We start from the raw sequence: 13,110 nt of genomic DNA on the forward strand, positions 1-13,110 counted from the left end.
TGCTTCTCCAAGGAAACAGACAGCCTTCTAAAACTACCTCCCAGGGTCAGCAGCTGCATGCTGAGGACTACATGGCCACAGTATATATACCAGAGCGCATAGAGCTCATGAAAAAATTAAACTGGCACTTCCAGGGTCATGTAAATTGTGCGGCATTTATGTCGTACTCCAGAAACAGTATACAGCGGTGGTCCCGATCTCTGTGTGCACGGTGCCCATCATAATAAAAGTTACAGTGGCACACTTGAAGGGGCGAATTAAAAGATCTGAAACAACACTGGTACCAGGATTAGTCACTGAAGTAGAGCGCTGGGTCACAGTATCTCTGAACACACGCAAGGGGAACCAGGGTTAGTTACTGCAGTGCAGCGCTGGGTCTCAATATCTCTGAACACACGCAAGGGGATGCAGCTATCCGTGGCTCGCCCTTTGCTACTGGGTCACTGGGAAGCACTATTTCCTTTTGTAACTTCTCGGTCATATATTCATGGGGGAAACTTCTCGTGTGCACAGCCTCTGATCTCAGCTTGAATTACAGTCTGCAGCAAGTCAGCCCCGTGCCCTGCACTGCATTTACCTACTGCACCAGCACAGACTGGCAGCAACCATGCGTATGTTCAGCTGCAGCTAAAGCAAATCTGATATCATACACCAGCAGCCCACAGATGAGAGACATGCACCACCCCTGCTGGAAGGCACAGTACAGTAAAATAGTGCAACACTATGCAAGCACCACCTCACTATATACTAGATGAATTCATTACTGTAAGTAGGAAGTATAAAAATGTGTACAGAACTGAGTCAGAGAGTCATCAATAAGCATTTGGACTGAATCTCTTCCTCTGCTCAATGTGTGAGCTGCTTCTCATGTTTCCTGTCTGGCTCTCTCTCCCCCCCATTAAAGATCTTTGCTTTCATTTCCTAAAACCATTTCACTTACCCAAATCTGCAAGCAACACAAATACCTCACAGTTCATTCACGAACTGTGTTCAGCCCCTGTGTTGTGGACAAGAACCTAGTTCATGATTAAGACCACAGGTTACTGATGCACCCGCAGAGAGTGGCGGGGATGCACCTCACGTTTACCCAGTGTATGTTCACACCCTTCCTTGCTAACACGTTGCAAAGTTTCTACCTGTTAGCATCAGAGCTCCAGTTATTCAAAAACTGCTGTTGAATTTTAGACTGTGTGCACTAGGCCACAGCTTTTTTTTAATTGATTATTTTATAAGTATATCAGGGCAAATATTTTACATACCCTAAATTATTCTTTTAACCTTCCAAGGACTTCTATAATTAATTTTGTCACCACAGAGCGAAGCCTTTTAAATTTGGATTGAATGAATTTGGATGTCCTAGGAATTCATATGCTGGTCCATGTGGGGGTACTTTTTTTTGGGGGGGGGACCTTTTAAATTAAATTCTGGGTCTTTAGGGTGTAGATTCAAAACAGGGGTTCGGTAGCCACAACAGTAAACACTCCATCCTAACCACACTTGCCATAGACTGTATTTGTCAAGGTGNTGCAGCTAAAGCAAATCTGATATCATACACCAGCAGCCCACAGGTGAGAGACATGCACCACCCCTGCTGGAAGGCACAGTACAGTAAAATAGTACAACACTATGCAAGCACCACCTCACTATATACTAGATGAATTCATTACTGTAAGTAGGAAGTATAAAAATGTGTACAGAATTGAGTCAGAGAGTCATCAATAAGCATTTGGACTGAATCTCTTCCTCTGCTCAATGTGTGAGCTGCTTCTCATGTTTCCTGTCTGGCTCTCTCTCCCCCCCCTTAATGATCTTTGCTTTCATTTCCTAAAACCATTTCACTTACCCAAATCTGCAAGCAACACAAATACCTCGCGGTTCATTCACGAACTGTGTTCAGCCCCTGTGTTGTGGACAAGAACCTAGTTCATGATTAAGACCACAGGTTACTGATGCACCCACAGAGAGTGGCAGGGATGCACCTCACGTTTACCCAGTGTATGTTCACACCCTTCCTTGCTAACACGTTGCAAAGTTTCTACCTGTTAGCATCAGAGCTCCAGTTATTCAAAAGCTGTTGAATTTTAGACTGTGTGCACTAGGCCACAGCTTTTTTTTTTAATTGATTATTTTATAAGTATATCAGGGCAAATATTTTACATACTCTAAATTATTCTTTTAACCTTCCAAGGACTTCTATAATTAATTTTGTCACCACAGAGCGAAGCCTTTTAAATTTGGATTGAACGAATTTGGATGTCCTAGGAATTCATATGCTGGTCCATGTGGGGGTACTTTTCGGGGGGGGACCTTTTAAATTAAATTCTGGGTCTTTAGGGTGTAGATTCAAAACAGGGGTTCGGTAGCCACAACAGTAAACACTCCATCCTAACCACACTTGCCATAGACTGTATTTGTCAAGGTGGATCTCTCCCTTCCTCCCTGCAGCCTTCCCTCCCAGGCTGCAGGGCCAGGCAGGCTCTTGGCTCCCCTGCTCTGAGCCTCTTCTCAGACTTCTTTGCGGGTTCATGCTCATCTCCCGAGCTCTCTCTCAATATCGACCATCGCTGGTCCCGGTCTCTGCTTAATTTATGTTCACTCCCTCGGTGGAACAAACATATCCCGTGTCCACTCTTCAAATCCATTTATATGCTGAAGACTCTGAAATCTATTCCTCTGGTTCAGACTCTCTCCCAAATGCCAAACTCACACCTGCAACTGCTTATTCAGCATCTCTCTTTCAACGCCCACACCGCCCACCGCTGACCTCAGGTCACCCCACCTCTGCTCCGCTCTGTTTACCTGCAGCTCTGCCTCTCAGGCCGATGACCTTCCTCCAGTTGTTCTGCCAAAACACAGGCACCGAATGGACCCTGCTGCTTCTTTCACAGCTTGCATGTCTGTCAGGAAACTCTACTGTCTCTGCTTTAACGCCACACCCAGACTCTGAGCCCCCTCACCACTCCCACGGCCCAGCCCCACCGTGTGCCACGCCACCATTTCCCAGCTGGACCGAAGAGGCAGCCTAGGTGCCCCAGTAGCCAGAGTGACCTTTTGAAGCAGAAGTCATGCAGCTCATTACTGTGCTACTCAACACCCAGCCGATGGACCTTCATTTCACTCCAAGTGCAAGTACCTTTTCTGCACTCTCTGACCTCGTCACCCACCTGCCTTCCCCTTACTCACTCCGCTCCAGCCAAGATCTCTCACATTCCTCCACCCATGCACTGGCAGACTCTTACCTGCAGGTTTTCAAACTCAGTGCTGGCCTCTGCCTGAGATTCCTTTCTTCCAACTACGGGTGTGGTTAAACCCTTGGGCACTGCTTCAGTTTCATGACCTCCCCCCTGCCCACCACCGTATTTACAATTTAAACCTCCTCCCAGGCATTCTCAGTCCTTGCCTTGCTGCTGCTTTTTGTGGTGACACTGATGACCCTTGGACAAATTACATAAGCTACTTACATTTCCTCTTTGTTCTTCCAGCCCCTAACTAAAGTGTGAACTCCAAGAGCTGTTAATAAATAGTCTTGAATAAATGAAAAGAGTATTCAATAAATTACAGATGGCAGAAATGCACTCAGTTCTTGGCTTTTGTGATTATTTGTACAATGCAAATTTGGGGGCCTACAGTGAACCCCTACCTTCTACCTCCTTCCACAGGTCACACTGCTCTTAGCTCTGTGGACCTTAGTCTTTATGTCCTCGTCCTAGAACAAGCTGCATTTCACTCATAATATTCTATAATCAAACCCTTGGTTAAGTCCAACTGGTCCTTGCCCTTCATCCTTTCACACTAACTGACCTCCCTGGAGATGCCCTGGACAGTCACTAGTCATAGTTAAGGAGATAAATCCCTGACTGCTTTTCTTCCTAACACGCCTCACGTGTACTTGTCCTCTCGGTAATAAACGTGATCACAAATCCGCCTCCGCAATTTCAGTTTGACTTTCAGTTTAAGGCTCACAGTGGAAATCTTTTACTTTCTCATAAATGGTATCAGATGTCTCTCATTCAGCTCAGCATCGGACACCTGCCATTGGCTGTTTGGGAGCAGGCTGCTTCCTCGCCAAAGTCCTCCCACTGTGAGTTCTAGGTGCGTTACAGACACCACATCCCAAGTCACACCGTCTCTCACATCCCTACAAATCTGGTGAACGGACATGCTTCTGATTCACCAACCTACCTAAATCACTCTTGGGCCCCCCAAAAGATCAGGGACACAAACCCATCTGACTTTAAGATACCTCATTCTAAACATATCCTTAAAATATGGCAAAAAAACCCTTCTTTAAATGATATGATAACCCAGAAACACAAATTTAATTTTATCAATATATAATAAAATAGAGTAGCATGACAAAGCACTCCAGTCTGTCAATGTTCACGAAATTATAATCAGACAGATCTATAAAGTTCTTGGAAATGCATGAACTGCTTTTCTAATAAAGATTTTATTTATTTTTAGAGAGAGGGGAAGGGAGGGAGAAAGAGAGGAAGAGAAACATCAATGTGTGGTTGCCTTTCACATGCTCCCCCACTGGGGACCTGGCCTGCATCCCACGCATGTGCCCTGACTGGGGATTCAACCTGCGATGCTTAAGTTCACAGCCCAGCACTCAGTCCACTGAGGTACACCGACCAGGACATGAACAGCTTTCTACAAGGATTCTATCTATCATAAGATGATCACTAAGATAAACTACCTTGAAACTAGTGTCCTTTTGGAGTATTTGACTTTAAAGGACTTAGAGAAAAAGGTTTCTTGATTGTTGGTTCGTGTTTGCTTTGGTAATGCACTACTCTGGGCAGCTGCAATGCTGGTGAAATAATACAGTGAGATCAAATTAATTTACACTCCACAGGAGCAGAAGTTTCAGTATATTGTGGAGAAATACTGGCAAGGAAATAAAACTCAGGCATCTCTATAAAAGCACTTGTCCTTCATTTGCATTTTTAAAATGATATCAACAACATATCTAAAATGATCTAAGAGAACTAACATAGTAAGTGCAGCATATTTTTTGCCCGAGTGCCTCCCAAATAAAAATAGATTTTGTAACAGTTCAGGCACTAATATTTATGATTCAATTTAAAAGGCATACAGGTTGCAGGTTCAGTCCCCGGTTGGGGCACATTCAAGAGGCAACCGATGGATATTTTTCTCTCACATTGATGTTTCTCTCCATCTCTTTCTCCCTTCGTTCTCCTCTCTCTAAAAATAAATAAAACCTTTTTTAAAGGCATAGTCAGCTGAAAAGTCAAATTGGGAAAAATGCTATACAAATGCCTCAAAACGTGACATCATTTTTAAAGGAAAAATTGCAGGCAATCATAACCGGTGACTTCATCACTACCATATGCTTCTTAAGAAATCAGGTCACGTACCTCCTCCCGAGCCAACCCCCCCCCCCCATTCCTTCCCTGCCCGGCCAGTGCCATCCCTTCCACTCTCAGCATTTGACTGAGATAACAATTAAGATCTTATAATCACATTACTCTTAAAGGACTTAGCAAAAACATTTAGACAACTTTCTAATGGACTATTAAGAGCACTGACTCAACTATGGTACACTCTGACACACCTAAATGCTGATATAAAATCATAGGATTCCACACTATACGAATACTGTCTTTCTAAATAATCTCTGGAAAACTGGTTTCCCAGCAGAGAGCAGTAAGCATCTATGCTATGTTCTAATCTATGGTTTTGCAAGCTACACAAGACAGTATTTGTACGGTCATCACAAACAGTGCTGGCGTCTCGGGGGACCCATGAACTAACTCACCACTTCCTGGAGACTTGAAGGCTGAGAGAGGTGATATCACACTCAAAGCATATGCAATCATCAGTACAAATGATAAAATAACAAGTCATGATTTCATTTTTCTGAGAAGAAAAACCACACATTTCCCACCAATAAAAACAAATGAAACAAAACACATATAAAACGAATGAGGATCTTCTCATCGAGAGCTCGTCCATCCTAATCTCTGAAATGCATTGGTCTGTTTCTTTTTCCCTCCCGGCACTTTTTTCTAGCGTGGAAAGAAGACATCACACGCCCGCTCCCGCTGAGCCCTGGTGCCTGGACATGGGGACAAGACCAGAGCGAGTGGAAGCTGCCTGCCGCAGGGCTCTGTGGACAGGCCACCAGGGCCTCAGCCCTTCACAGGGCCATTCCCCCTGAGTAATGTCAGCCCCTCTTCGTCCACCTCCTCTTGGCTTCTGCCTGTTTTGTAAGCTACTTGTCCGGCCTCCCCACGGATTCGCCCGGTTGTTTCAGGGAGCTCTCTGCACCCCGCTGGGCTTCACCCACCAAGTCAGGGCCCCCAGCTGACGGCAGCAGCAAAGTCACCCATGAATCGAGGGAGTTGAAGCAACCACCCACTCGGTAGGAGGGGCCAGAACTGCTGGTCACAACCTTGATATTTATAGGTGGTAAGATTTATAATACATTTAGAAATTCAATACTACGGAAGTGCTCGCCATCAGCTCCTTTCACCTGCTCTATTGATTTTTTTTTAATGTTGGCCCAGCAACCCAGTGGCAGGCTCCTTGGAGCGGGTGTTCTGTTTTCCGCTTTCCTGCCGCTCTGCTTCGGGAGTGGCATCCCAAAAGGTAAGGACCCCTGTCCTCAGGCCCAAGGCAGACAGAAGGCTCCAGGTTCTGCTGCTGCCGCTGCTGTTTGAGTGGTACATTCGTTTTTGTCTTTTTTCTCCCCAGAGGCAATTTTTTTTTCTTGGCCAACATCTCTATTCAGTTCTTCAAAACAGCTCTGTGGATGAAAGTGCCTGGCACATGGGTTCAACTAATGCTTCTGAATGAATCCTACCCCAACCCTTCCAAAGCTAACCGTTCTCTAACCTTGTGGAAGTGCGCGAGCCTTCCCTCGAGCTGATTAAACTACCTTGATTCAAGAAACCACACCCTCAGCTTATTTCATTACCAGAAACACCTGAGCAAGTACTTCATTTAATGGCATGGATTGACAATCTCAGGAAGCATGCGAAAGCAAACTTTTTTTTACAGCAACCCTTAGTTTAAATTGAGTTTTGGTGGCTCGATCCTATCCTCTCATGTATTAGCTGTGTGCGGTTGCATGTCTTCAGATGAAAAATGGACTGAATAGTACCCCAAAACCAAAGAGGTTAATTCATTCAACATTTCTTAAGCACCTCTACGTTCTTAGCACTGCAATCATTGTTTTGCGGGTATTATCTCTAACAGGATTTGACAACAACAATGCTGTATTATCATATATATATATATATATATATATATATATATAGAGAGAGAGAGAGAGAGAGAGAGAGAGAGAGAGAATTTTCTGACACACTAAATGGAACCAAGATAGCATTAGGCAGCCTTTTTTCCTTCTACTTTCCCAGGGACCATTTATATTAAAATCAAATGGCTGCACGGATCAAGAATATAGAGCATCTCATATTTTATACATTTGAATTTTAAACTTGAAGCCATGCTCACAGACTTTAAATTTTTTAAACAGTTGACAATATCAAGAAATATCAGAGAAGTAATATACTTTGCATCATTAAAGTCAACAAGAAAAAAATTCTTAGTGTTTTAGACATTAAACGTTTTATATGCATCAGTTTTCTATGTATGTGCCCTCATCTCATTTAAGACTGTTTTACTATGGGGAGGAATGGGGGTGGGTGGGCTGGGATGGGAGTAAAAGACAGAAAACTGTACTTGAACAACAATTAAAATAAAAAAAACTATTTTAATAATTACAGATAGTAATTCGTATTCTTAAAGCAAGCTGTTTCATTTTCTTTAAAGAGCTTTAATGTCCGGCATAATTTTGGAAACAACGCGTCACCAACACGAAGAACACACCAGTTTCTCTGAACAGCTCAAATGCATTTCATGATAAAAGGTGACTTAGAGGCCCACTCAGTCCCCGTCCTTTTGCTTGCATTGGCCTTGAATTAATGGCAGATCAGAGCTTAAGAGTAACCAAGTAGGAGCTTTTATACATTCTGTCTTAAGGATATTTGTTTTTTTAAAAAGGGACACAGGACTGTACATCTCCCAACTGATCCCCAAGCGCATGGACTAACCCTTGTAATTCTTGAACATCTTCCGTAATCGCTGCGGAAGTAATCCCGCAGCATACAGGATGCTGCAATTATATGAGAGGGTTCTTACTAAAGACTGCAGCCCTGTGGGTAACTCCCCACAGTGCTGGTGGGTGGACCCCTAACATACCCCGAAGTCAGCGCTCTGCTGCCCAAAGGCAGAGGCCGTTTCTGCTTCTACGGGTCAAGTTTCACGGGCACAGGAGCACAGCTATTTGTTCAAGGGTCATCTGAGGCTGGTTTTCTGCTGCAACAGCCCAGTCGAGCAGTCCCGTGCTGCTTAATGTGAGAAATGCAATGACAGGCAGCGCTGTCATTGTGCAGGAAAGTCTTCGAGTTTACCTTCCTAAACCTAGACGGTACGGCCTACCACACACCAAGGCTACATGGTGACTAGCCTACTCTCCCCAGGCTACGAGCCTGGGCAGCCTGTTACTGTACCAAACAACACGAGGCTGAATCCAGCACAAGAGAAAATAAGGAATGGTTAAGTAAGGGTGTATGTGTGTGGTGGTTTCTTGTCCTAGTCTTGAAACTTTTCCGTAAATTTGAAAGTATGATAAAATAAAAAGATTTTTAAACTAGTGAAAAAAATTTAAAGGTTAGCAGTCAAAAGGGAAAACTCCAGTTCCCGTCTTCCACAAGCGACGTCAACGCGCTATCTCCCCTAACAGACCTGCAGCACCTATAAGACACGTCGAGCCCGTCCGCAGCCCTGAGCATGTCTGAGGCTGCAGGCCGCCTCCACTCCCTCCAGTGCGGCAGCCTGAAGTACCAGCTTCCAAATTCTACCCTGTGAATTCATCTATCTCACTTTATGGAAAACACGCTAACCAATAATTAAAGGAATCCACAGACTTTAAGACAAAAGAAGCTGGGGTTGAGAGAGTAGTAGGAGGGAGAAGGAAGGGAGGAGGGCAGGAAACAAGATGAATAAAGGAGCCCAGTTAACCAACACACTAGACACGCGTTCTGAACGATCGCAAGCATCGGCAGTCCTATGTGAGCTTTTCTCTGGTGGAATAGGAAGGCAACGACCCCCAAACACTTGACCTTCATACAGTGTATGTACCTCCCCTTTAGTTTTTACATATCCGTATTCCAAGAAGAAACATGAGTTTATTTTTATAAAATACAAACACTAAGCAAACATCATGCTAACTGACAAAGTGCCCAGAGGGCCACACACATCCACGTTGTTAAATATAGAAACTCACTGTAATGAGAATCATTATCTCCAGTTTCCAAGGATACCAAGGATAAGCACTACTCCTAAATTGCGGTTCACTTGGCAAAGGGCACAGGGTAATTTATAGTCAGGGTCATCCCAGCCGAGAGCAGATGCGGGGGGAGGACCAGGGCAAATCACTCCGTTTATTCTATTCTTTTCTCCTCAGTCCAGTTCCCAGCCCCCAAACCTCTCCTGTCTGGCCCCAACCCTGGCTGCCAACGTTTCATAGGTGAACTATGGAAGGTATGATTATAAATAGCAACTTCTAAGAAACAAATCCACAAGGGCGGGGCGGTCTAAGATGTGATGCCTGCTGGGGGCGGGGTGGATGGGTAGGAAAGGCTGGCATTCGTATCTGCTTTGTTTGTGAAAAGAAGAAGAAGCTGGTTTGGGGTGTCTGCCACAGTTTTGCCACCTTCCCCGGAGTCTGTAAAGAAATGGAACAGTTAATTTCCACTTCCCACCCAACCCAACCTGTCCAACCTTTCAGGGCTCACCTCTCCTAAACTGTCATAGTCTCTAGAATCAAGTTCATTTTCAACTTATTCTACTTTCGAGACTCTGCAATCTGGACTTTTCATACAGTTACTTACTGTGTGTTTCTACAGCAGTAAAAATATAAAAACTACTTTCTGACACCCTTGGAAGTACTGTCTCTGAATTATTTATTGCTTTATTCAAAGCCATTTATGGATCGTCTTCAACGTGACAGGCAATGCACCAGGCTAGGCAGGCAGTAATGAGAAGTCATGTAATGAGACTTCACTTTTGATCACCAGGTAAGGTTTCAATAATAGGCCATGTCACTTAGGCAGTTTAAAAAGAGGTATTCTCCCTCTCAGGCAAATTTGCACTTACTGGTCATGAAGACCTCATGGATACCTTAGATTTATCTTAAAGATACAGAAAATATACAGGGCCGAGCAAAAGTGGGTTTACAGTTGTTCGCATGGAAGCAGACACACAGATCATGAAAATAACAACATGAGAATCAACTCTGTGTTTCACATACAACTGTAAGCCTAGTTTTGCCCACCCCATACATAAAAAAATCTGTTCCATGTAGCGTCTGAGCCAGGCGCAGGGGAAGCTCTAAGGACTGGAAAGCTCTCCATGCCTTCCTGGGCTTCCTCCAGATGGACGTGAGACACAGAATCAAGTTAAGCTTCTTAGCTTAACATGCTAATGGAGGAGAATAAGCTGCCTGTTTTGATAACCAACATCTTCTGTTACTTCCTTCTTATGCACAGTTACATTAATTGAAACTGTTCACTGCTTTTATGAGGGAGAGGGACAAAATACTACAAGGGCTTCCAACTGTTACATAACATATACAGTATATCTCAATAAAGCAAGCTATTTTAATAGTAACAGTTAATACCAAAGTCAAACATATTTCTGAAAACTTCATCCCTGTACGTTTTAGATGACTAATATATTGAAATGCACTGTCTTCACAATTTCAGCACGACCCAACCCTTTAAAAAAAGACTTTTGTTCTGAAATATCTCTAAATTCAATAAGCAAAGGAATAATGTCGACTTTGAAAACTACATGAATTGGGGAGTTAGCCCCAATTCTCTTACAAGTGATGCCAGTCATTATTTTTTGTGTATTACTCTGACCTCGACTACATGACGTGAGATGCCTTCAGACAGTTTCTACGCCTCAACCTTGACACTCTGAAAAGGCTTAGGTTGAGAAGCTTCCACTAAACAGACCATCATTTAACCTTCCTCCTCGTCCCACCTGAGTCAGCGCCGGCAAGACAAAAACTCGGGCGTTTTCTTAGAAGCATTCACAAGCCACTGGCCCATAACAGACACCAGCTTTCACAAAACCTCTGCCTGCTCCCCTGAAGGGACGTCATCGTACTCCCTGTGTACAATCAACTTTATTCGTTTATTTACTTATTTATTTTTGAAGTCTTCAGCATTGAAAGTACCTTACCTACCCAACAATTCAGGAGCCTAACACTTGGACTTGAGCCACTTGGCTTTCTGGACAGAAAAACCTCGGCTGTCCATCTCTTTTCTTCTGGTTTGTTTGCTTTAAACACCGAAATTGTGCCTGTGCCTTGAACCAGTTTCTGGCAGCTCCCCGCCCCCTACCTCCTCGCAGGCAGAAAGTGTCCAACTGGCAACCCTCCAATCATAAAGGCGGCAAAAACGCCCTGAGTGCCGCCACCAATTTTTCAAAAGTGGATGCAGGGCAACCAAAAAGGGGCAGCTGTGCCAACGAGGCCCAGCCACCGCCGCCCGCGCGGCTGCGGTGAGGCTCGGCTCCGGGCCCAGCCTCCCGGGCTCACCCGGCGGAGGCTACCGAACGCTGCGAACTCCGGTCCCGGCGCCGTCCGGCTGCGGCAGGGGGTGTGGCCGTGCCGCCCGAGGGCCGCGGGGGGCCAAGGGGGTGTCGGGGCTGCGGGTTTGTTGCGGTGGAGGCGGCTCCTTCACCCGAGAGTTGCGAGGGGAAGGGGGCTCCCCGGGCTGTCTCCGGCCGCGGGGCCCGCGCGCAGGCAGCGGGGTCTCCGGGGCGGGGCGCGCGGCGGTGGGCGCCCGGGGTCCGTGCGTCCCGGGACCGTCTCGGGCGCGGCGCGGGGGTCCAGGCCGAGCGCGGCGGCCGCGGGGCGCACTCACCGATGCACAGCTGGATGGCGTAGGCGTAGTAGGACCAGCCGAGCAGCAGGCTGATGAACACCACCGGGATCCAGTACAGCACCCGCCGGCACCGCCGCCTGACGCCGCCCGGGCCCGAGGGCGCCATCTTCCAGCAGCAGCCACCTGCCCAGCGCCGCGGCCGCCGCCCGCAGGCCCGGCTCCGGGGCGGGCTGGCGGCGCCCGGCGTCCCCGGCGGGACCGGCCCCGCGGCCGCGGCGGCGGCCGGCTGCGCTGCGGCCACTGCGGCCGCCGTGGCGCTAACTCCCCATCCCGCAGCCCCGAGCCGGCGCCGCGGACTCCCGGGTCNGAAGACCCCCCACTGTCGGGAACTCCCCATCCCGCAGCCCCGAGCCGGCGCCGCGGACTCCCGGGTCCTCAGCCCGGCGTAGCGCTGGCTGCGCGAGGAGGGCGGGCGGCTGCGGGCGGCAGCGGGAGCCCGCGCCCCGCCCTCTCCCCGCCGCCTCCCCCGCGCGGCCGCCGCCTCCCCCGCGGCCGGCGCTCGGGGCTCTCGGGGCGCCCACGGGGCTCCGCACCTCCGCCGGGACTCGGCCCGAGGGGCTGGAGGCGGCCCACGGGGCAGGTGGGAGGCGGGGCGGGGTGCAGGCGGGTGCCGGCGGGTCGGCGCCCGCACCTGGGGCCGCGGGGGCGCAGGTGCGGGGCAGACCCCCGGGAAAGCGCCGCTGGAAAGTCTGGGCGCCAAAGCCGAGGTCCGCGAGCTTGGGAAACTGTCGCTTCCACTTGTGGCTCCGGGCGCCCAGGCGTGGGCAGCGAGGGCGGGGCGCTTCTCCGGCCCCGAAACTGCGGGGCTTGGGCGAGAAGGCTGCTGCGCTCCCGGGCGTCTGGGTGGGACGCCGCGGGGAGGCGGGGTGCAGGGCCGCCTTCTGGCCTGGAAGAGCCTGGGGACTGAGGAAGAAGCACTTTTGGTTGAGAATCCAGGGACCGTCGGAGTTAAAAAACACAGATAATTTGCTCTGAGGATGTGACCTCTTCAGCGAAGTTATTTCGTGGTGGTACGAGTGGTCATTCCCAGCGCCCCCTCCCGAGGGTCGGGGGCTCCTCCGCGCCCCCTTTCCCGGCCCGAACTTCAGCGGTGCGGACCCCAGGGCGGAGCTGGCGCTCA

The 13,110-nt window shown here is 48.0% G+C and overlaps 1 protein-coding gene across 1 annotated transcript in view; it reads right to left on the bottom strand.

The window, feature by feature from the left end:
- Positions 1-12,175, bottom strand: part of ZDHHC2 (zDHHC palmitoyltransferase 2) — a 51,694-nt gene extending 39,519 nt beyond the window's left edge. The window contains exon 1 of the mRNA XM_037055272.1: positions 11,970-12,175. Coding sequence (XP_036911167.1) covers positions 11,970-12,096 — 127 coding nt within the window. The 5' untranslated portion in view covers positions 12,097-12,175. The remainder of the gene's footprint in view (positions 1-11,969) is intronic.
- Positions 12,176-13,110: the final 935 nt, after the last annotated feature.

Source organism: Sturnira hondurensis, unplaced genomic scaffold, assembly GCF_014824575.4.
Source record: "Sturnira hondurensis isolate 20B ecotype Veracruz unplaced genomic scaffold, ASM1482457v3 Scaffold0008640, whole genome shotgun sequence".
Taxonomy (NCBI): Eukaryota; Metazoa; Chordata; class Mammalia; order Chiroptera; family Phyllostomidae; genus Sturnira; species Sturnira hondurensis.